Source organism: Salmo salar, chromosome ssa26, assembly GCF_905237065.1.
Source record: "Salmo salar chromosome ssa26, Ssal_v3.1, whole genome shotgun sequence".
In the NCBI taxonomy this organism is placed as follows: domain Eukaryota; kingdom Metazoa; phylum Chordata; class Actinopteri; order Salmoniformes; family Salmonidae; genus Salmo; species Salmo salar.
In genome coordinates this window covers 16,683,436-16,704,601 of record NC_059467.1, presented here as the reverse complement: position 1 = coordinate 16,704,601, position 21,166 = coordinate 16,683,436, and the positions used below count along the sequence as shown (strand labels likewise).

Here is a 21,166-nt window from a genome sequence, read left to right as displayed (position 1 = left end):
CCAATACTTTGGTACCAAGCTCCTGTGTTATTCCTGTAATATCATCTTCATTGTGTTTCATATTTCTACCTTTGCTGAGAAAACTCCCGTCATCACAGAGGTTTTACAGTGCCACCTAGTGGCTGAATATGCTCATTATACTATTCTGTGATTTGACATTCAACTGCTGAACTGAGCTGCCTTGAAATGGCAGTGCCTAGTGTTGTGTGCATGAAACTACTGTTTTTAATTGCTTTAGTTTGGTCTTTTCTGATATTTTTTTCTCTGAAATCACTTGTCTCTTCTCTGTTCCTTTCTGCTCTTTCTCCTGGACACAGACGGCAAGCCCATCGCCACCGACGTGGTTGTCCTGGAAACCAACCTGGTGATCCCCAACACACGGCGTTACCATGCGGGGGTCTACGTCTGCCGTGCCAACAAACCCAAGACCCGCGAGTTTGTCATCGCTGCGGCTGAACTGCATGTGCCAGGTAAGAGGAAGAATATGTGAGTGTGAGAATGTGGTATAGATTGCATGTTTGGCTTCGATCTTAGATCTCTGATTTGTATTTTTGGCTTCGATCTTAGTTCTCTGGTCCTCTAGTAAATTGTAATATATATGCTGCTGTGAAGGATTTTTTCCTAAGAAGGATGTTTCTCTATTCGCATTCTCCCAGCCCCACCAGTGATCCTCCAGCCCCCAGAGACGGTGTCTCTCTCTCGGGGAAACACAGCCAGGTTTGTGTGTAACAGCTCTGGGGAGCCTCCCCCGGCACTGCATTGGCTGAAGAATGGCAAGCCGGTCAAGTCTAACGGACGGGTGAAGACCCAGAGCCCTGGGGTGCTGCTCATCAACCAGCTGGGCCTGGACGACGCAGGGTACTACCAGTGCATCGCTGACAACGCTCTGGGGACGGCCTGCGCCACAGCCAAGCTGTCTGTCATTGTGAGAGAGGGTCTACCCAGCCCGCCACACCAGCTCTCTGCCACGCCCCACTCCAGCACCACCGCCCTTCTCACCTGGGAACGGCCCGAACACAACAGTGACCAGATTATAGGCTTCTCTGTGCACTACCAGCCCACTTCAGGTGTGTGTGTGCGTGTGCGTGCGTGCGTGCGTGCGTGTGTGTGTGTGTGCGTGCGTGTGTGGGTGTGTTGTGTCTGTGTGTGTGTTTGGCCTGTACGTATGACATCTATGCACAAGGATGCTAACTAGTTTCAAGTGTATAGGCATTAACATACATAGGTTCCTGGTTCCTTGGTAGCATGGTAGAGAATGACACTGTCAGGTCAGGCTGAGTGTGTCCTGTGCTCCTGGTAAAACACTGAGCTTGTGTGGTCCACAGGCTCTGATCACATGGAATACCAGTTTGCTGTGAACAACGACACCACAGAGTACCATGTGAAGGAGCTACTGCCACACACAGCCTATACCTTCTACGTGGTGGCCTACTCCCCCATGGGAGCCAGCCGCCCGTCACGGCCCGTCACCGTGGAGATGCTGGAGGACGGTGAGTAGACCAAAGACCTCACTTCTCAAAGGACAACAACAGAGACACAGTTAGATCTAATGCATCCATATGACAGCCTACATGAGTCATCATACACTTGAGAATAAAAAGAACGTATGATGCGGTCAACTGTAATACAACCTATTTTATACGTGAATTACGCACCTGAGTAGATATTGTTGCCCGTCAATGTGATTCTACTTTGTTGCTAAGAGATAATGTAACGATTAAAGTTGTTTAGTAGCCTGTGGAATAGTATGGTTGATGTATGGATACTATGAGTGTCCTGTACCTGATCTGACATGCTCTACTCCCCTGTGCCCCTCCAGTGTATATGATAGGCTACTTAAGTCACCTGACACTAGATCCAGGGTTAGCTGTACTGCAAACTATATGACACATTAATACTAAGAATGTCCTGCCATGCTCTACCCCACAGTACCCAGTGCCCCTCCACAGCTGTCCCTGCTCAGCACCTCTCCTACAGACATCAGAGTGATGTGGCTGCCCCTGTCCTCCCACCACAGCAGAGGAGCTGTCACCCGCTACCGCATCGACTACTCCACACTGGAACAAGGCGAGCACATCGCCATCTACTGGCACGGAGGCCACAGTACTACACTGCTGTCCTGTGTTAATATAACGCTGTCCGGTATTAGAACGTGGTGGTTCATGTTTCAGGAAGGCACAAAGCCTCAAATCAATGCATGATTTATGCAACCATAAAGCGTGTGCATCTAAAGTTAGGATTCCTGTAGTAGAGAATGATGTTAATTATGGCTGAATGTGTGCCTGTGTGTGTGGCTATGTGTGTGTGTTGGTGTATGCCCTGTTGGTATGTGTATCAGTATGCAACAGCAGAGAGACAGCTAGGCAGTTGCTGTTGGGGAGTGTGTCCTGAATGACTGCAAAATACTCTTTAACTCAGTCACACATTTTGGCTCTAAGAACAATTGTGGATTCTAAGTATTAAGTATTGAAGAGTGGCTTGGGGTATAAGCCCAAAGCATAAAGTGTTCTTTGTTCTATCCATGGTATACAATGAGTCATCAGGTCATGCATAATAAGATCATGGAAAATAATGAAGATGGGCTGCATGTTATGTATGTGTGTGTGTGTTTACTGCAGTGGACAACGTGTTTTCTGTGGAGGTGGGGGGGAATGAGACTCAGCTTACCTTGCGGGAGCTTCAGCCTAACCAGGCCTATCGACTGCGGATGGCGGCGGGAACGGGAGCAGGCTTTGGTGTGCCATCTGAGTGGGCTCAGCACCACACCCCAGCCCACTTTAACCACAGCATGGGTGAGACCTCGCGCCCTGCCTTCTCTCTCTCTCTCTCTCTCTCTCTCTCTCTCTCTCTCTCTCTCTCTCTCTCTCTCTCTCTCTCTATATATATATATATATATATATATATATATATATATATATATATGTGTATATATATACAAACACCCCTCTTACATAAGAACATAGCCCAACAAACCCCGAAACACTCTAAACAAACACCCCCTGCCACTTCCTGACCAAACTACAATAACAAATAACCCCTTTATTGGTCAGGATATACAAATATATATATCACACACAAACACATACACACCCTTCAACTTCAGCATCAATAGCCTACACTATGTGAAAGTATCCACCACAATAAGTGACCTGACCCGGTATGGTCCTTATTTATTTATTTAACCTTTTATTTATCCAGGTAATCTCATTGAGATAAAAATCTATTTTTCAAGAGAGACCTCGTCCAACCAAGACAGCAGCAGGGGGGAACAAAGTTTCAGACACATCTCAGGCCTACTGTAATAACTTACAGACAGAAGCACACCATAAACAAATTATAGACGTAGACAAATAGATATCCAATAATATTATTATTATCCTTGTCTGTAAGAGCAGCCTTCACGTTCCCATTCTTAACCTGTAACTAAGTATACTAGCACTGAAAAGAACACTGCAAACTTCCATTCATGCTGACTGTCCATGGCTGGGCAGTGTCATGTTGTGAATACACCTACACATTTGCATCAGCCATACAATTACTCTCCATTCAGGGGGAAGGCTGACTCTGTGCCTCTTACAATGTGTGTGTGTGTGTGTGTCTGAGGTTCTTGGTAAAGGCAGAAGATCCATTTCTAACAAATGGACAGAAATCTATTCAATCTTTTCTATACAGTGACTGAGCTCTCACAAATGCCCTTAATGCACAGAGGAAGAAAATATGTTAATGCACAGAGGAAGAAAATCTGTTAATGCACAGAGGAAGAAAATCTGTTAATGCACAGAGGAAGAAAATCTGTTAATGCACAGAGGAAGAAAATCTGTTAATGCACAGAGGAAGAAAATCAGTTAATGCACAGAGGAAGAAAATCAGTTAATGCACAGAGGAAGAAAATCTGTTAATGCACAGAGGAAGAAAATCTGTTAATGCACAGAAGAAGAAAATCAGTTACTGCACAGAGGAAGAAAATCTGTTAATGCACAGAGGAAGAAAATCTGTTAATGCACAGAGGAAGAAAATCTGTTAATGCACAGAGGAAGAAAATCTGTTAATGCACAGAGGAAGAAAATCAGTTAATGCACAGAGGAAGAAAATCTGTTAATGCACAGAGGAAGAAAATCTGTTAATGCACAGAGGAAGAAAATCAGTTACTGCACAGAAGAACATTTCACTGAGTAGGACCTCATTGTCAGTTCATGTGAATTACAGGAAGCTGCTGAGGGGATGACGGCGTATAATAATGGCTGGAATAGATTGGAATGGTATTAAAACACATAGTAACAATGTGTTTAATGTTTGATACTGTTACGCTGGTTGTTTGAATGAGGAGACCAAGGTGCAGCGTGGTAGGCGTACATAATTTCCTTTAATAATGAACACCAACAAAACAAGAAAATGCAAAACCGAACGTAACGTTCTGCAGGGCTAGACAGCACAATGCAAAAACAACAGCCCACAATCTCAGGTGGGGAAAAGGGCTGTATGATCCCCGTATGATCCCCAATCAGAGACAACGATAAACAGCTGCCTCTGATTGGGAACCATACTAGGCCAACAAAGAAATATAAACATAGATTTGCCCACCCAAGTCACACCCTGACCTAACCAAATAGAGAATAAAACAATAGAATAAAACAGACTCTAAGGTCAGGGCGTGACAGATGCCATTCCATTAATTACTATAAGCCCATCATCCTCAATTAAGGCGGCACCTGTTCTAGAAACAGGTCTATAGAATTACATTATTTAATGTTAAAGCCATTAGGAGATTGTCAAATTGAGTTGGTACAATAAATCAATGTCTGGATCTTGTTTTCTTGAATCATGTCATGCGCTCTAGTAATGTTATTTCACGCTGGCTCCTTGTTTGCTTTTCGTCTTTCCCAGTGATCTTTGCTCCCACAGAGCTGAAGGTTAGGGCCAAAATGAACTCCCTCCATGTCACATGGCAGCCCCCGCCCAATCACACGCAGATCTCCGGCTACAAGCTCTTTTGCAGGGAGATGGTTGGTGAGGAGCTGACCAATGGGGAGGCTCATCCTGAGAGGGAGCGGGTGAGGAGGATGGAGGCCCACACCATCAAGCTCCGCAAGAGGGTCAAACATCATGAGGTCTCTAGTCTGGGTGAGTCTGGGATGTTCACATGCCAGTGTTGTTTAAATCCCTTCCTGCTGCTCCAGGTGATAATATTTGTATGGTAAAATGGTCATTATGCCAGGCGTTCTTGTGGTTCTGTATTCTTTGGTGTGTTTCTGTGTTGAGATACGTTTCTATATATTTCTGTGTGTGTGTCAGTCCCTGACAGACTATATGAAGTGAAGGTGTGGGCCTTCAATAAGCAGACGGATGGATATGCTGCAGGATGGAAGGGCAGGACTGAGAAGGCACATGGCAAAGGTGTGTCTATTCATCGGTGTGTGTGTCTGTGTGTGCGTGCTGGTTTGTGTCATTCTATTCTGTCTGTCAGAGTTAAAGAAAGTCTGTACAATACCAATATTTGTGTATAAACTGCCTGTGTGTGTTTTTGCAGTGCTCCCTAAGGGGAACCCCCCTCCCCTGCCCCCTCCCCTGCCCCCCAGCAGCATCAAGGCTACAGCCAACAGCTCCACATCCATCTGGCTGCGCTGGGAGAAACCTCGCTTCAGCAACGTCCGCATCATCAACTACACCGTACGCTGCAGCCCGGCCGGCATCAGAAACGCATCGCTTGTGTCCTACTACACCAGGTCAGTCAGGGACCACCACCCCAAACACAACACATCTCCTGGTCTCCTACTACACCAGGTCAGTCAGGGACCATCACCACCCCAAACACAACACATCTCCTGGTCTCCTACTACACCAGGTCAGTCAGGGACCACCACCCCAAACACAACACATCTCCTGGTCTCCTACTACACCAGGTCAGTCAGGGACCATCACCACCCCAAACACAACACATCTCCTGGTCTCCTACTACACCAGGTCAGTCAGGGACCACCACCCCAAACACAACACATCTCCTGGTCTCCTACTACACCAGGTCAGTCAGGGACCACCACCCCAAACACAACACATCTCCTGGTCTCTCACTACACCAGGTCAGTCAGGGACCACCACCCCAAACACAACACATCTCCTGGTCTCCTACTACACCAGGTCAGTCAAGGACCACCACCCCAAACACAACACATCTCCTGGCCTCCTACTACACCAGGTCAGTCAGGGACCACGACCCCAAACACAACACATCTCCTGGTCTCCTACTACACCAGGTCAGTCAGGGACCACCACCACCCCAAACACAACACATCTCCTGGTCTCCTACTACACCAGGTCAGTCAGGGACCACCACCCCAAACACAACACATCTCCTGGTCTCCTACTACACCAGGTCAGTCAGGGACCACCACCACCCCAAACACAACACATCTCCTGGTCTCCTACTACACCAGGTCAGTCAGGGACCACCACCCCAAACACAACACATCTCCTGGTCTCCTACTACACCAGGTCAGTCAGGGACCACCACCCCAAACACAACACATCTCCTGGTCTCCTACTACACCAGGTCAGTCAGGGACCACCACCACCCCAAACACAACACATCTCCTGGTCTCCTACTACACCAGGTCAGTCAGGGACCACCACCCCAAACACAACACATCTCCTGGTCTCCTACTACACCAGGTCAGTCAGGGACCACCACCCCAAACACAACACATCTCCTGGTCTCCTACTACACCAGGTCAGTCAGGGACCACGACCCCAAACACAACACATCTCCTGGTCTCCTACTACACCAGGTCAGTCAGGGACCACCACCCCAAACACAACACATCTCCTGGTCCTGGGTCAAACACAGGACAGTAGAAGAGATATCCAGCCTCTCTTGGAGGAAAAGGGAAATTCCATGTTTTTTTTTTTTTTTCACCTTTATTTAACCAGGTAGGCTAGTTGAGAGCAAGTTCTCATTTGCAACTGCGACCTGGCCAAGATAAAGCATAGCAATTCAACACATACAACAACACAGAGTTACACATGGAATAAACAAAACATACCGTCAATAATACAGTAGAACAAAAGGGGGAAAAAAGTCTATATACAGTGAGTGCAAATGAGGTAAGATAAGGGAGTTAACCTGTTTAGGATAGGGGGCAGTATTTTCACGGCCGGATAAAAAACGTACCCGATTTAATCTGGTTATTACATTATTTTATTTGGATAGAAAATACCCTAAAGTTTCTAAAACGGTTTGAATGGTGTCTGTGAGTATAACAGAACTCATATGGCAGGCCAAAACCTGAGAAGATTCCATACAGGAAGTGCCCTCTCTGACCATTTCTTGGCCTTCTATAGCCTCTTTATGGAAAACAGAGGATCTCTGCTGTAACGTGACATTTTCTAAGGCTGTGACACGGGTGAACAATGACACGGGTGCGCGCGTGCACGTGAAGACACCATTTTCTTCTTTCAGTCTTTGAATGAAAACAAGGTCTCCCGGTCGGAATATTATCGCTATTTTACGAGAAAAATCTCATAAAAATTTATTTTAAACAGCGTTTGACATGCTTCGAAAGTACGGTAATGGAATATTTTGAATTTTTTTGTCAAGATCATCAAAGGTTAGTGCTGCATTTAGCTGTGGTTTTGTTTTTTGTGACATTATATGCTAGCTTGAAAAATGGGTGTCTGATTATTTCTGGCTGGGTACTCTCCTGACACAATCTAATGTTTTGCTTTCGTTGTAAAGCCTTTTTGAAATCGGACAATGTGGTTAGATAAAGGAGAGTCTTGTCTTTAAAATGGTGTAAAATAGTCATATGTTTGAAAAATTGACGTTTCTGAGGAGTTTGTAATTCGCGCCACGCTCTATCATTGGATATTGGCGAGGCGTTCCGCTAGCGGAACATCTAGATGTAAGAGGTTAACCTGATATGGATAGGGGGCAGTATTTTCACGGCCGGATGAAAAAACGTACCCAATTTAAACTGGTTACTACTCTTGCCCAGAAACGAGAATATGCATATTATTAGTAGATTTGGATAGAAAACACTCTGAAGTTTCTAAAACTGTTTGAATAGTGTCTATGAATATAACATAACTCATATGGCAGGCAAAAACCTGAGACAAAGTCAACCAGGAAGTGTAGGATCTGAGAAATGTAGTTCTTCTTTCTAGTCCCTTTCGAAACTACAGTATCTGTGCTGTTACGTTGCACTTTCTAAGGCTTCCATTGGCTGTCTAAAGCCTTCAGAAAGTGGATTGAGCCTTCTCCTGTCTCTGGGCAGAGTATAGGAGCTCAGTTACTGAGTGGTCTGCCTGAGGACAAAGAGGTTGGATATGCGCATTCCCGCGAGCACGCTGTTTTTTATTTTCCTCCTTGAATGAATACACTATTGCCCGGTTGGAATATTATCGCAATTTTACGTTAAAAATACCATAAAAATTGATTTTAAACAGCGTTTGACATGCTTCTAAGTACGGTAATGGAACATTTTGACATTTGTGTCTCGAATTGCGCTCACGCGTTACCCTTTGGATAGTGACCTGAACGCACGAACAAAACGGAGGTATTTGGACATAACTATGGATTATTTCGAACAAAAACAAAATTTCTCGGGGAAGTAGCAGTCCTGGGAGTGCATTCTGATGAAGATCAGCAAAGGTAATACAATATTTCCAATACTAATTCTGCCGTGATGGCGAGCTATGTACTCAGAATATTGAAAAATGTGCTTTCGCCGAAAAGCTATTTTAAAATCTGACACAGCGATTGGATAAAGGAGTTCTGTATCTATAATTCTTAAAATAATTGTTATGTATTTTGTCAACGTTTATGATGAGTATTTTTGTAAATTCACCGGACGTTTTTGGTGGGAATACATTTTCTGAACATCACGCGCCAATGTAAAAAGCTGTTTTTGGATATAAATATGAACTTGATTGAACAAAACATACATGTATTGTATAACATAATGTCCTAGGAGTGTCATCTGATGAAGATCAAAGGTTAGTGCTTCATTTAGCTGTGTTTTGGGTTTTATTGACATATATGCTTGCTTGGAAAATGGATATGTGGTTATTTTGGTCTATGTACTCTCCTAACATAATCTAATGTTTTGCTTTTGCTGTAAAGCCTTTTTGAAATCGGACAACGTGGTTGGATTCAGGAGAGGTTTATCTTTCAAATGGTGTAAAATAGTCTTATGTTTGAAAAATGGAAATTATTGGATTTTTGAGGGTTTTGTATTTCGCGCCATGCGATCCCATTGGCTGTTGGCTAGGGGTTCCGCTAGCGGAACGCCTAGATGTAAGAGGTTTTAAGGCAATAAATAGGCCATGGTGGCAAAGTAATTACAATATAGCAATTAAAACACTGGAATGGTAGATGTGCAGAAGATGAATGTGCAAGTAGAGATACTGGGGTGCAAAGGAGCAAGATAAATAAATAAATACAGTATGGGGATGAGGTAGGTAGATAGATGGGCTGTTTACAGATGGGCTATGTACAGGTGCAGTGATCTGTGAGCTGCTCTGACAGCTGGTGCTTAAAGCTAGTAAGGGAGATATGAGTCTCCAGCTTCAGAGATTTTTGCAGTTCGTTCCAGTCATTGGCAGCAATGAACTGGAAGGAAAGACAACCATGGGAGGAATTGGCTTTGGGGGTGACCAGTGAGATATACCTGCTGGAGCGCGTGTTACGAGTCGGTGCTGCTATGGTGACCAGTGAGCTGAGATAAGGTGGGGCTTTACCTAGCAGAGACTTGTAGATAACCTGTAGCCAGTGGGTTTGGCGACGAGTATGAAGCGAGGGCCAACCAACGAGAGCGTACAGGTCGCAATGGATGGTAGTGTATGGGGCTTTGGTGACAAAACGTATGGCACTGTGATAGACTGCATCCAATTTGTTGAGTAGAGTGTTGGAAGCTATTTTGTAGATGACATCACCGAAGTCGAGGATCGGTAGGATGGTCAGTTTTACGAGGGTATGTTTGGCAGCATGAGTGAAGGATGCTTTGTTGCGATATAGGAAGCCGATTCTAGATTTCATTTTGGATTGGAGATGCTTAATGTGAGTCTGGAAGGAGAGTTTACAGTCTAACCAGACACCTAGGTATTTGTAGTTGTCCACGTATTCTAAGTCAGAGCCGTCCAGAGTAGTGATGCTGGACAGGCGAGCAGGTGCGGGCAGTGATCGATTGAATAGCATGCATTTAGTTTTACTTGCGTTTTAGAGCAGTTTGGAGGCCACAGAAGGAGTGTTGTATGGCATTGAAGCTCGTCTGGAGGTTAGTTAACACAGTGTCCAAAGAAGGGCCAGAAGTATACAGAATGGTGTCGTCTGCGTAGAGGTGGATCAGATAATCACCAGCAGCAAGAGCAACATCATTGATGTATACAGAGAAGAGAGTCGGCCTGAGAATTGAATCCTGTGGCACCCCCATAGAGACTGTCAGAGGTGCGGACAACAGGCCCTCCGATTTGACACACTGAACTCTATCAGAGAAGTATTTGGTGAACCAGGCGAGGCAATCATTTGAGAAACCAAGGCTGTCGAGTCTGCCAATAAGAATGTGGTGATTGACAGAGTCGAAAGCCTTGGCCAGGTCGATGAATACGGCTGCACAGTAATGTCTCTTATCGATGGCGGTTATGATGTCGTTTAGGACCTTGAGCGTGGCTGAGGTGCACCCATGACCAGCTCTGAAACCAGATTGCGTAGCGGAGAAGGTACGGTGGGATTCGAAATGGTCGGTAATCTGTTTGTTAACTTGGCTTTCGAAGACCTTAGAAAGACATAGTAGGATAGATATAGGTCTGTAGCAGTTTGGGTCTAGAGTGTCACCCCCTTTGAAGAGGGGGATGACCGCGGCAGCTTTTCAATCTTTGAGAATCTCAGACGATACGAAAGAGAGGTTGAACAGGCTAGTAATAGGGGTTGCAACAATTTTGGCAGATAACTTTAGAAAGAGAGGGTCCAGATTGTCTAGCCCGGCTGATTTGTAGGGGTCCAGATTTTGCAGCTCTTTCAGAACATCAGCTATCTAGATTTGGGTGAAGGAGAAATGGTGGGGGTTTTGGCGGGTTGCTGTGGAGGGTGCCGGGCAGTTGACCGGGGTAGGGGGAGCCAGGTGGAAAGCATGGCCAGCCGTAGAGAAATCTTATTGAAATTCTCAATTATAGTGGATTTATCGGTGGTAACAGTGTTTCCTAGCCTCAGAGCAGTGGGCAGCTGGGAGGAGGTGCTCTTATTCTCCATGGACTTTACAGTGTCCCAGAACTTTTTTGAGTTAGTACTACAGGATGCAAATTTCTATTGAAAAAACTAGCCTTAGCTTTCCTAACTGCCTGTGTATATTTGTTCCTAACTTCCCTGAAAAGTTGCATATCACGGGGGCTATTCGATGCTAATGCAGAACACCACAGGATGTTTTTGTACTGGTCAAGGGCAGACAGGTCTGGAGTGAACTAAGGACTATATCTATTCCTTGTTCTACATTTTTTTGAACGGGGCATGCTTATTTAAAGAATCAGATTAAAGAAGCGCTTTTCATTGAAATGTTATATTTATTCCACAATGACTAAATCTATATTCAGGTTATGAATGGAAGGAAGGATTTGCAAGTTTTCCCATTTGTGACTCTTCATTCATTCATTCATTCATTTTTTTCTCTCCTAAACTGTGTTTTGCAGCTCTGCTCAGGAGATCCTCTTGGGGGCGCTAAAACCCTACACCCGCTATGAGCTGGCTGTGCAGTCCATTGGAGGAGACATGGTTGGTCCCTTCAGCGGCACCGTGGAGGAGTCCACTCTCACTGACAGTAAGTCTGTACTGTTCTCATCAGTGTAGTGGAAAAATGTGTGCATCAGTGTAACATATAGGTGGATGCTTGTATTCAATATGCTCTGTCCCTTACTTTCTCTTTCTCTGTGAGGGTGTTTTTGTTTCTGATAGAGGTGTGTAGTTCGTTGGTGTATGTGTTTGTGTGTTTTTGTTTTACTATCCTTGTGGGCACCAGAAGTCCTCACAAGTATAGTAAAATAAAGAACATTTGGACCAGTGGGGAGATTTTGACGGTCCCCACAAGGAAAAATTCTATTTTAGGCTTAGGGGTTGGGTTAGGGTTACAATTAGGGTTAGAATTAAGGTTAGGGTTAGGAGTTAAGGTTAGGTTAGTTTTAGGGTTAGGGGTTTGGGTTTATGATTAGGGTTATGGTTAGGTAAAGGGTTAAGGTTAGGGTTAGATTTAAGGTAAGAGAAAATGGGAAAATAGGATTTTGGATGGGAATCAATTATTTAGTCCCCACAAGTATAGCAATACAAAACTGTGTGTGTGTGTGTGTGTGTGTGTGTGTGTGTGTGTGTGTGTGTGTGTGTGTGTGTGTGTGTGTGTGTGTGTGTGTGTGTGTGTGTGAGAGAGAGAGAGAGAGAGAGAGACTGAGCAAGTGTGATTGAGGCAGGTTAACAGAGAAGGGATTAATCTTTAGCAGCGTAGGGAGATAATTGGCTGTAATTAAATGTCCAGATGGAAGTGGCCCTTGTGTTGGCCAAGAGCTGTCTGGGACAGGGCCCGTCAATCAGTTCAGCCAAGTGGTGTCAGGGAGGGGCCAGGAACGAGGGCTGATCTAGGATCAAGTCCTCTCTGTCCATATAATCTTATTCATTACGATCTGAAAGGTCAAACTGATCCTAGATCAGCATTGAGACGCTTTGTGAAAACTGTCCAGGAGGGGCCAGCCAGCAGAGGATTCATTACCAGAGCAGCGAAGTAGGGGTCTTTGGTTTGACACAGCAGGGGTAGCTGCCTGCCAGACCCCATACTACCACCCTCTGTCACCTGAGACCGAGTCCCTGCCCTCAGCCCTCCCTCTATGACCAGGTGGCAGGGACACCTTGTCCCAGAGGGGTGTCACACCTGTCCTAGCCAGCCACACAAAGCCTGTGTGGCTAGCCTGCTGTGGTGCTTTATTTCTGGGGTGTGATTACTGACTTCACCCCCTGTGTCCCCAGTACCCTCCACCCCCCCAGCGGAGCTGCAGCTCAGTGCCTTGGACTCCTCCTCTGTGTTGGTGAACTGGCGTCCGCCTGTGGAGCCCAATGGCATCATCATCAGCTACAGGATCCTATACACCATCAGCCTCAGCCAGCCTGAGCATCTGTGGAACAACCTCTCCCAAGATGGTGGGTGGGTGGCTGAAGGTGCGGCTGTTGCGGGGAGCTGTGTGGGTTCTATAAGTGGATGCAAATGTGACTGTTAATGACTCACACACACTTACCCTCTCTCTCTCTCTCTCTCTCTCTCTCTCTCTCTCTCTCTCTCTCTCTCTCTCTCTCTCTCTCTCTCTCTCTCTCCCCTCTCAGGGACCATCATGAGTGCTGAGGTAACAGGGCTGTCTAGTGGTACACAATACTTCTTTAAGATGAGGGCGTCCACTGAGGTGGGAGTGGGGCCTTACTCCCCAGTGAAGGATGTGCGCACTCCTCCCAGGAAATATGGTGAGTGGGTCTACTGTCTACACATACTGTGATGGTGTGCGTGTGCGTCATCACTTACATAAGTATCTCCCAACACTCTCAATCTCACACACACACACACACACAAACACAGAGTCCTTTAAAGTGGTTAATCCATCCCTGCCAGTGGGGGAGAGAAGCCTGCAGGAGGCTGTCGCTTTGGGGAGCCTGTGTCATATCTCTCCTCACTCTCTGGCCTTCTGAGGTGAATATTAAAGGGGTGGCCTCAGCAGCTGCTGCACCCAGAGAGCTCTGTGAATCAACTTCATATCTGACTTTGAGAAGTGGAAGAGCTGTGGATGACACCTTGTCTATAACCACAGTGAAGGGGCCTGTGACAGAGCGGCTCATTCTATGGGGGCTTGTCAGGGGAAAAGAAAGATGGATATGTGCACACTGTTGAATGCTACTGCAGTTCCGTCTATTTGTAGCCCAATTACACTTTGTCCGTCAGAGAATAATGAACACAACAGCCAAACTCGAGCATCTAGAAGCAAGCCAGGGGAGAGCTCCATTCAGAAGCAAAAGGTCACAACATTGGAGCTAGGGGAGTCCATCCTCCTCTGGTTGGCACAGGGCATTAGCTGAAACCACTGAGATGTAGAAAGACAGAGTAAGATGAGTAGCAGGTTTATTCTGGTCCTGTGGAGTTGCCCCATATTCAGCTCCATCAGACAGTCCTGCCAGTAGTAAATGCAATGTGATTGAGGGCGAGATGGATGGTGGGCGGGCGAGAGCGGAGCGAGCACCATCTGTCCTCTCTCCACTCTGCTGCCAGACAGACAGCCATTGCCCAAGCTGAATTAATACCTCCCTCCCAGGAAGTGTGAATTGGTTCCTTCATGGCCCGCTGAAATTGATTGAGGGGTGACAGAATGGGTTCTGCAGAATTTTTGGAATCCGGCTGTCATCATACTGCATATACAGTATATTATCATTCATCCTCCCACTTACCTTCTGTTCTCTAACTGCGTCCTGTGCTGACAGGTTCAGACACTCATCCAGTATCTTGTCTGTTTTCTCTTCCCGTTTCCTGCATGCCTTCCTGGGCTGTTCCCTGTTCTCTATAGAGCTGGACATCCATGCAGTGACAGGCATCATAGTTGGTGTGTGTCTGGGGCTGCTCAGCATTCTCCTTTGTATGTGTGTCAGCTTCCGCAACGGCAAGGCCAGGTAAGAAGAGGCCACTTGAAAGCAAATGACTGTCTATTTTAGTATGTACGTCTAGGATTTGAGGATCATTAAGCTTTCACTGGCATTGTAAGATTTAAGGGAAGGTGTGTGTGTGTGTGTGTGTGTGTGTGTGTGTGTGTGTGTGTGTGTGTGTGTGTGTGTGTGTGTGTGTGTGTGTGTGTGTGTGTGTGTGTGTGTGTGTGTGTGTGTGTGTGTGTGTGTGTGAAGCTGCAGCAGCAGCAGCAGAGAGACAGACAGGCAGATGTTGTTGAGAGTGCCCTGAAAGACAGAGCACCACGGATGGTTGCTCTTGGTCTATTATGAAGCTGTGCGGTTAATGAGCAGGAAAGAATATGAAACAAAAGTCATGTTTCCCTGCATTGGGTTTGGCAGGGAGAGCAGTAAACTGATTCAAATAGAAGCGGAGGATTTGGAAATGTTTTGTATAGTTACAGTATTAGGGTGACTTTTGTGTGAAACCCAGGGGGGGTCCATGTTTTCATGCTGCACATTTGACATTTCAAATTTGAATAATTTTGAATAATTTTGCATTAATACGGAACAGCTATTATTACTGTCTGTTTTGGTATTTAGCTCAACTGTTTGAATTCCAGTGTGTACTATAGTGAACCCAGCTAGCCATCACAATTTGAGATGGAGTGACAATATGTTGTTCATCCTACTGTTATAGTTGTAATGACTGTCTATGACAATGCATTCCTCATATTTGTTTTTAAAGGGATACTTCGGGATGTTGGCGATGAGGCCTTCCTTTGTCTACTCCCCCAGAGGCAGATGAACTCATGGATATCATTTCCATGTCTCTTTGTCCAGTATGAAGGAAGTTAGAGGTAGTTTCGTGTTAGCGCCATGACTGGAAGTCGATGGGTATCTGCTTGCGTGCTAGTATATACCCATAGACTTCCAGGCATTGCGCTAACGCTCGTTAGCAATGGCTCGCGAAACTACCTCCAACTTCCTTCATACTGGACACATAGACATGTAAATGGTATGCAAGAGTTCATCTGACTCTGGGAGAGTAGATAACGGGCCTCAATGCCAAAATCCCGAAGTATTCCTATAAAAAATACAATTGATAATCCTTGTTTTTATGCTGTGCTCTGAGTTTAAACCATGTGCAGTGACATAACCCTGATCCATAACCCGTGTCCCTTCCCTGTGCTGTGTAACCAGAGAGGTGTCTGGAGGGCTGGACTCCACAGCTCTACCTCCACAGTACCGCCGTGGGGGTAGGTCTGTGCCCACCATGGTGCCAGAATGCAGTGATTGCCATGAGCTAGAGACCCTGATGCCCCTGGGCAGCCTGGACCATGAGCATGACCGCGCCCAACCCCTCACAGAGCCCACTGAGGAGCACAGCCTCATGGGTAATGTAGGAGTAGGGGACGATGCCCTAGGAGCTGAGCTCAAGGTGAGTTGTCAGGACACTAGATACCACACTAGACACAACTACAAATATAGTACTTTTCAAGGTTACTTGTTGAGTCGTGTTTTTCTTCTGACCTTGTCATTCTCCAGGCTGCTTGGAATGGGTCAGTTAGTCGTCACTGGGCCAACCGGATCACCAAATACAGGGATACCATCACAGAGGACTCTCCAACGCTCAACAATGGAACTTTGGACATGGCCAACACAGAGAATGGCAAGGTATGTGAGCAGAGTGTGTGTGTCAGTGCATGCGCGCGCACGTGTGTGTTTGTTGTGTGTGTGTGTGTGTGTGTATTCATGTGCACAAGAATAAAACGGAGATGGGGTAGAAAGTGGTTTGTGTGTGAGCGTGGTGTGTGTCTGTGTGCGTGCGAGCGTAGTTTGTGTGTGAGCGTGGTGTGTGTGTGCGAACGTGCGTGCGTGTGCGCGTGCGTGCGTGCGTGTAGAAGAGCAGTAAGAGAGAGATGGTGTAGAGGTAGAGTGGTTTGTGTGAGAGCTGAACAGGAAGTAATGAAACAATGAACGAGGTGTCAGGATGACGTATAGCTAATTAGAACGTGACACTCTGGCTGAAAGCTGAATGAGCCGCTTGATCATGCGTCTGATAAATTAATTACTCTACCACTGTTAAGGCGCTCTCATACCCTTCAAAAGTGTAGGAGGGGAGAGCTATAATTAATCTATAATGAATCCCTCATTTATTTTGCAGTCACACCACATACCACCGCTGCTCTATTTTACTGGTGACATTTCGGTCGTATTCTCAATGATTTAATTTAGAGAATGGTATGCAGTTCAGAAAGCTGGATAGCATAACATGAAATAATGACTGTTATAATTGTATTATGGCTGCCTTTCAGTTATGATTGATACCACTGGTGTAAGGTCATTTACAGTTGTATGTTAATACAGAACAACAGGAGTACAAACACACTGCCTTGTAGGACTCGACTGTTACATGGGCTGACTGTATGAAATGAAATGAAAGAATGAAATGTCTGCTAACTGTGTGTGTGTGTGTGTGTGTGTGTGTGTGTGTGTGTGTGTGTGTGTGTGTGTGTGTGTGTGTGTGTTTCAGGGCGACCCTGAGGACCGACTGGGCTCCTCCCTCTGCAGCAGTAACCAGGTGGAGGCAGAGGTCATAGTTCACTCTGAGCTGAACGACCTGGAGAAGGAGCAGCAGGAGGCGAGGAGTGACAAGGATGAGGACTCTCAGGCCACCAGGGGGCTGTCATTGTCCGAGGCAGCTTACTCCCCAGTCAGACAGCCTGCCCAGGCCCCCTTACACCCAAAGGAGCCAGTCAGACAGCCTGCCCAGGCGGCACAACATCCAGGGGAGCCAGTCAGACAGCCTGCCCAGGCGGCACAACATCCAGGGGAGCCAGTCAGACAGCCTGCCCAGGCACCACAACATCCAGGGGAGCCAGTCAGACAGCCTGCCCAGGCACCACAACATCCAGGGGAGCCAGTCAGACAGCCTGCCCAGGCACCACAACATCCAGGGGAGCCAGTCAGACAGCCTGCCCAGGCACCACAACATCCAGGGGAGCCAGTCAGACAGCCTGCCCAGGCACCACAACGTCCATCACCAGGGGAGGAGTCCCTAGAGACACAACCCCTGCCCAAGGTCCCACCCGGCCCTGTCCTGGAGCCAGTGTTCAATCACAATGGGCAGCCAGAGGGCACGGTTGGGGGCATGGTGGGCGTGGCAGCCCAGCTGACTGTAGATATGGGGCGGCATACGGGAATGGGGCTCACCAACGGCTTCCACTCCACCAAGCCCCTGCGGACAGGGCAGGAGACCCTGGGGAACGGGGACTCCAGACACTGCCCCACTCTCCCGTCCCCCTCTCCTTTCGTCAGCACCGGCCTTGTCCACTCTAACTCTGCAGCGCACAGCTACCTGTGCCCTTAGCAAGAGGAGAACCAAACCCCCACACCAAGACCAGTTGGACTTTTTTCTTTTTCTCATCCATGATGAATCAATTTTTTTTTTTTTTTTAAAGCACCTCAGTATCTGATTTTCTTCTTCCTGGCTCAGTTTTATAGGTACTTTGAATCCATTGTTTTATATGTGTATATATACAGTATATATTTTTTTGTGCTAGTATGTATGGGTATTCATTTTGTTGCATAGCAGCACTATGTTAGTCTGGCCTTACTCTGTGCTTTGCTACAGGCTCTTGTTACAGATGACGGAAGCATAATGTAGAAAGGAGGATATTCCCTTTTTTCATAAGTCTTGACCTGTTGGACTCTGAGATTGAGCGTGGGCGTGTGGTACTTCAAGACCTACCTTTGGTCAGCTGATGATGGTGGAGAGGCTTTTGATTCAGCACCATGGATGAAGATAGAGCAGAGACGTGACCATGTGGCCCTTTCACTCTCACTCTGGCCCCTTTCCAATGACTGAGCTGTTCCTATTGGCTGTTCCACTGTATGGATGCTCCTGCCCCAGCACCAGGAAAGAAGCCTTATATTTAGACACTGAGAGTGCAGACCTCTTGTCTCTCTCTCTCCAACCTCCTGCTGTCTCAGGATCCACACACATTCCCTGACTGGGGGTCTCCCTGACTTGGGGGTCTCCCTGACTGGGGGTCTCCCTGACTGGGGGTCTCCCTGACTTGGGGTCTCCCTGACTGGGGGTCTCCCTGACTTGGGGTCTCCCTGACTGGGGGTCTCCCTGACTTGGGGTCTCCCTGACTGGGGGTCTCCCTGTCTTGGGGTCTCCCTGACTGGGGGTCTCCCTGTCTTGGGGTCTCCCTGACTGGGGGTCTCCCTGACTTGGGGTCTCCCTGACTGGGGGTCTCCCTGACTTGGGGGTCTCAGGTGCCTAATATTGTAGGTGCATTTTTAACCTCTGTATATTTATATAGATGATTATATTCAATAAAAATGGGACAAATATGTTGAAAATGAAGAAAAAGCTAAATAAATGAGGCAATTGAAGAAAATTTGAAGGAACCGCATACAGTACATGTAGTTGATATAGGTTGCATTATTTTGGGGGGAGGACTAGATGAGACATGTCGGTGTATGACAAAATAACACATCTTACAGCAGTGGTCTCCTGGTTTTGCTCCCAGTCAACAGCACTACCTCATTTATTTACAGGATGGTTTGTTGGTGATTTTAATTGTGTCATGCAGATAGGTGCAACTTTTAGAATCTGCTTTTTAACTGTTTGATTCATAGCCTTCAATACTTTCAGGAATAACTTCTTGTCCTCTTCTTTCTATATACATCAATGTGTATTACCTACAGGAAATGACACATATGGTACATAACAGACTGTCTCAGATCTCTGTTTATTGCCCTTTTCCTCATTATCGGTTGTCCCATTAGATCTGGGTTTCCAGCTGTCGTCACCCCCCCTCAATGTTACATCTACTTTGGACGGGAGAAGAAAAACATTTTTAATTTACCAGTTACCTCAAATCACTTTTCACCTTAGGTAAATCATGCAGCAGTTTAGTTACCAGGCCTGCTATATGGTAGCTTGTTACTAGACCTACTACAGATGAACAAGCCTCCTTTGGGAGGCCTCACCCTTTGTGATGCCATCCTTTCTCAGCTGTGTCTGAGCTCCTCCCTCTGCAGGTGAGAGGGAGATGGAAATATCCTAGAGAAATAGACCTAGAAACCACTTGTATTTTCAGCCATATTTACATTCTTTCTTTGTACTTTTGACTCTCGCCAGCCTGAGGTCTTTCACAGTACCACATGTAAAGTCTACACACCTTTGAACTTTTTTCACATTTTGTTGCGTTACATAGTGGAATTAAAATGGATTTAATTGTCATTTTTATATACTCTGTAATTTTAAAATGGAAGAAAAATGATAGATTTTTAAAAAGATTAATGAAAAATAAACACTAATATACCTTGATTAGGTAAGTATTCACCCTCCTGAGTCAATACATGTTGGAAACACCTTTGGCAGTGATTACCGCTGTGAGTCTTCCTGGGTAAGTCTCATAAGAGCTTTGCAAAATCTTCAAGCTCTGTCAAGGTGTTGGGGATATTGGCTAGACAGCAATTTTCAAGTCTTGCCCCCAAAAAATTGCGCAGATTTAAGTCAAAACTGTAACTTGCCCACTCAGGAACATTTACTGTCTTCTTGGTAAGAAACTCCAGTTTAGATTTGGCTTTGTGTTATAGGTTATTGTCCTGCTGAAAGGTGAATTCCTCTCCAGGTGTCTGGTGTAAAGCAGAGTGAAGAAGGTTTTCCCCTAGGATTTTGCCAGTGCTTAGCTCCATCCATTTTCTTTTCATCCTGAAAAACTCCCCAGTCTTAGCCAATGTCAAGCATACCCATACCATGATGCAGCCACCCCCATGCTTGAAAATAAGAAGGCAGTTACTCAGTGATGTGTTGTGTTGGAATTACACCAAACATAAGGCTTTGCTTTTAGGCCATAAAGTGTATTCATTTGCCATGTTTTTTTGCAATATTACTTTAGTGCCTTGTTGTATACATATGCATGTTTTGGAATATTTGTATTCTGTATATTTGTATTCTTTTCACTCTGTCAGTTAGGTCATTATTGTGGAGTCACTGCAATCTTGTTGATCCAGCCTCTGTTTTCTCCCATCACAGCCATTGAACTCTAACTGTTTTAAAATCCCCTTATGGCCTCATGGTGACATCCCTAAGCAGTTTCCTTCCTGTCCTGCAGCTCAGTTCAGAAGGACGACTGCATCTTTGATGTCTCTGGGTGATTTAATACATCATTCACAGCATAATTATTGACCATGATTAAAGATATATTCAATGTCTGATTTGTTGTGGTTACCCATCTACCAATCACTGCCCTTCTTTATGAGGCTTTCCAAAAGTATACCTGGTCTTGTAGTTGAATCTGTGCTTGAAATTCAATACATGACTGAGGGACCTTACAGATGCTGTATGTATGTCAAAAATCAGTTCAACCCCTATTATTTCACACAGTGAGTCCATGTAACGTGTGTGATTTGTTAAGCCAAATGTTACGTCTGAACTACTTTAGGCTTGCCTAAACAAATGGGTGAATACTTATGCAACAACTA

At 45.9% G+C, this 21,166-nt stretch overlaps 1 protein-coding gene across 5 annotated transcripts in view; it reads left to right on the top strand.

Annotated features, from left to right (window-relative positions):
• The window catches only part of igdcc4 (immunoglobulin superfamily, DCC subclass, member 4), a 64,489-nt gene extending 43,593 nt beyond the window's left edge, over window positions 1–20,896 (top strand). The window contains exons 6-21 of one of the 5 annotated variants that reach the window (XM_045708216.1): window positions 318–470; window positions 657–1,067; window positions 1,326–1,490; window positions 1,930–2,142; window positions 2,619–2,792; window positions 4,885–5,121; window positions 5,293–5,394; window positions 5,528–5,723; window positions 11,674–11,801; window positions 12,992–13,180; window positions 13,343–13,477; window positions 14,566–14,668; window positions 15,863–16,100; window positions 16,208–16,336; window positions 17,196–17,645; window positions 17,688–20,896. In XM_045708216.1, the coding sequence (XP_045564172.1) occupies window positions 318–470; window positions 657–1,067; window positions 1,326–1,490; window positions 1,930–2,142; window positions 2,619–2,792; window positions 4,885–5,121; window positions 5,293–5,394; window positions 5,528–5,723; window positions 11,674–11,801; window positions 12,992–13,180; window positions 13,343–13,477; window positions 14,566–14,668; window positions 15,863–16,100; window positions 16,208–16,336; window positions 17,196–17,645; window positions 17,688–18,032 (3,368 nt within the window). In that variant the 3' untranslated portion in view covers window positions 18,033–20,896. Of the gene's footprint in view, window positions 1–317; window positions 471–656; window positions 1,068–1,325; window positions 1,491–1,929; window positions 2,143–2,618; window positions 2,793–4,884; window positions 5,122–5,292; window positions 5,395–5,527; window positions 5,724–11,673; window positions 11,802–12,991; window positions 13,181–13,342; window positions 13,478–14,565; window positions 14,669–15,862; window positions 16,101–16,207; window positions 16,337–17,195 lie in introns of all 5 variants that reach the window. The other 4 variants (XM_014175434.2, XM_014175439.2, XM_014175435.2 and 1 more) reach the window with 4 other exon arrangements.
• Window positions 20,897–21,166: the final 270 nt, after the last annotated feature.